At 40.6% G+C, this 2,505-nt stretch overlaps 1 protein-coding gene across 1 annotated transcript in view; it reads right to left on the reverse strand.

Moving 5' to 3' along the window:
• Positions 1-1,604, reverse strand: part of ggt5a (gamma-glutamyltransferase 5a) — a gene marked incomplete at its 5' end in the record, with an annotated part of 10,627 nt that extends 9,023 nt beyond the window's left edge. The window contains 1 exon segment of the mRNA XM_035658641.1: positions 1,458-1,604. Within this exon segment, the coding sequence (XP_035514534.1) occupies positions 1,458-1,604 (147 nt within the window).
• Between the last annotated feature and the right edge of the window lie 901 nt (positions 1,605-2,505).

Here is a 2,505-nt window from a genome sequence, read left to right on the forward strand (position 1 = left end):
TATGATCAAAACATTTTAGGGAACTTACAGGAGTAAAAACTGGAATAGTTAATTGTAAACAAATAAGTACATTTACTGTACTGATTTTGGGTACTTATTGTATAGTAACTTGAGTATTTCCGATTTTATGAGACTTTAATACACTTTAATACACTCCACTACATTTATAAAATATAAAATATATGGATTTGTAATGATAAACAGTATATAGAGTAAAGCATGCAACAAGTCATTTAATATTCAGTGTCAACTATTTTGATTATTATAATCCCTTAATTGTTTTTGAGTAATTTTTTAAAGAAATTCTCTTTATAATCAACTGGTGTGAATTTTGGTTGCGGATGTATTTCCCTTAATACATTGCGCCTTTAAAATGAAGATAACTTTTTAACCTCAGATCCCACAATGTCCCTCCATAAAAATGCAATAAATGTCATATAAAATATTCTTTTTCACTTTCCACTGCATCAAATCTTTTCAAACAACTAACACTTCAGACCCTAACCCATAAATATAAAGTCTTATTTTTTAAATATTTTTTTGTTTTTTATGCCCTTTTTGTCATAAGATGTCATGTGTTATTGGTAATGTGGTGTGTTCACAATTCAAGGCATTAAACAACAAGCTTTTACATGCATGTGCTCCAAACATTTGGCAACACTTTGGTCCAAACCTTCTGCAAACTGTGGCACAAGACACACTGCCTCTGCTTGGCTGTGGCTCCTCCTCTCCTCTTCCTCCCCTGACATGGACGCTGGACCGGGCCTTGTAGGACCAGGCTGGCTGCAGATGGGTCCTCTGGGCAAATGGCATCATCACCTAAACCTGTTTCCGCTGTATTTTGAAGAAGCGGCTTAGCTGTTATTAGGTATTCATGGGAAAGCATAATAAGATTATAGTATATCAAAAATATGTGTTATAATGGGGTCATGGGTCAAGTCGGGCCCCAAGGTGAAAGGTTTAGGTATATATGCAACCTATCCTAAACACCTTACAATATAGGAGATCATGGAATTTAAAAAATAACAATGAAAAACAAATCCTGGCCAGGTTTCATACAATTAGCCTTTAAACTGACATATTGAGAATCGATCAAATCAAATAAGCAGAATGTACATGTTTGGTCCCCCAAGGTGCCTCGAGGGTTAATACTTGGGCAAACCTTACAACTTCAACAAATCGATGATAGGAGAGTTTCTTATTTTCACCGTTTATAGAGGCTGAACTCAGCTGATACCCTGCAAATAAAAACAACTTTGCATTTCTAGATGCTTCCCAAGCAAGAAACACATCATCACAGAACAATTCAGTCTCATAGATAGAGCATAGATTCAGGTGGACAACTAATGAAAGTATTAATTTGTTCATTCATTAACACATGAACACAACCAACAAGCTTCATTATGCGATTTGAAAGCAGATGAGCAGCAGCTCTGCAGTCTTTGTGCAGCAGAAACCTTTCATGATGTTGAGGATGAGGCTGAGGATGATGCCCCCTGCAGGCGGTGGAGCGATGTGCATCTGGTACTCTCCCAGAGGAACAACCCAGGCGTCGCTCACTGTGACATTATACTCGGCCAGGTCCTGCAGCGTGAGACTTCCTCCTGAGCAAAGAGACAAACGGTTCTGCTGAGCAGAGCTGAACAAAACTCCACATAATCAAGACTTTTAATGGATCCCGGTGGCTCAGCCAGAGCCGATTGATCTGTTCATTAGTAATTGGATCATTGTGCAGAGGCAGAGATAGAGAAGGGTTGGGAAACACAATACCTGCCTCCTGTACGTCACGGATTAAATCCTCCGCTATTCTCCCCGAGTAAAAAGCGTCCAGGTGTTATGAAGGATGCTGTGAAAAAGGTCCATTGAGGGTCTTTCCTACCGTAGTGTTTGGGTCTCGTTTGTATTAATGTTCAGGATGTATCGACCCTGAATTTCGGGGATACGAAATCCTTCTCTGGCTGTGATCTGGAGCCAGGGTTGGCCCGTCTACGGTCTGGCCAACACCTGGTCCAATTGAGCTACAGTTACTGGTTCTGGTTCTGCAGTAGGCGTCTGTTCTTCTATTTCCCGGCTCCTTTCCTCCTGCTTCATCGCTGGCCACCAGAAGGGTTTTGCCTCCTGTGCCACAAAATCCTACACACTGGACTTCATACTACAATACCAATGTCTTTATCCATTGTTACAACAATACTGTTGGACATAATGTTCTCATTACTTCAGATCTTACTTTCCTTCTGTGTGTAAATAAAGTTCTCCACATGTGAACTATACTGAAATCCCCAACAGGGAGACACACTAACAGCAGAATATTTAGGTTGCTTCCTCCTCCAGCAGGAGCCCAGTAACCCAGTGACCTAATATCTAACACAACAGACAGAACAAAAACAACAAGTGAGGCTCCCTACGAGGAAGACACAACGATGATGATGTAATACAGTACCTGACATCTTAGAGGAGTTACCAGGACATGACTCCAGCAGGTCCGGTTTAAAGCTCCTGGGTACG

Source organism: Morone saxatilis, unplaced genomic scaffold (assembly GCF_004916995.1).
Source record: "Morone saxatilis isolate NCDOM2014 unplaced genomic scaffold, NCSU_SB_2.0 Contig16, whole genome shotgun sequence".
Lineage (NCBI taxonomy): Eukaryota > Metazoa > Chordata > Actinopteri > Moronidae > Morone > Morone saxatilis.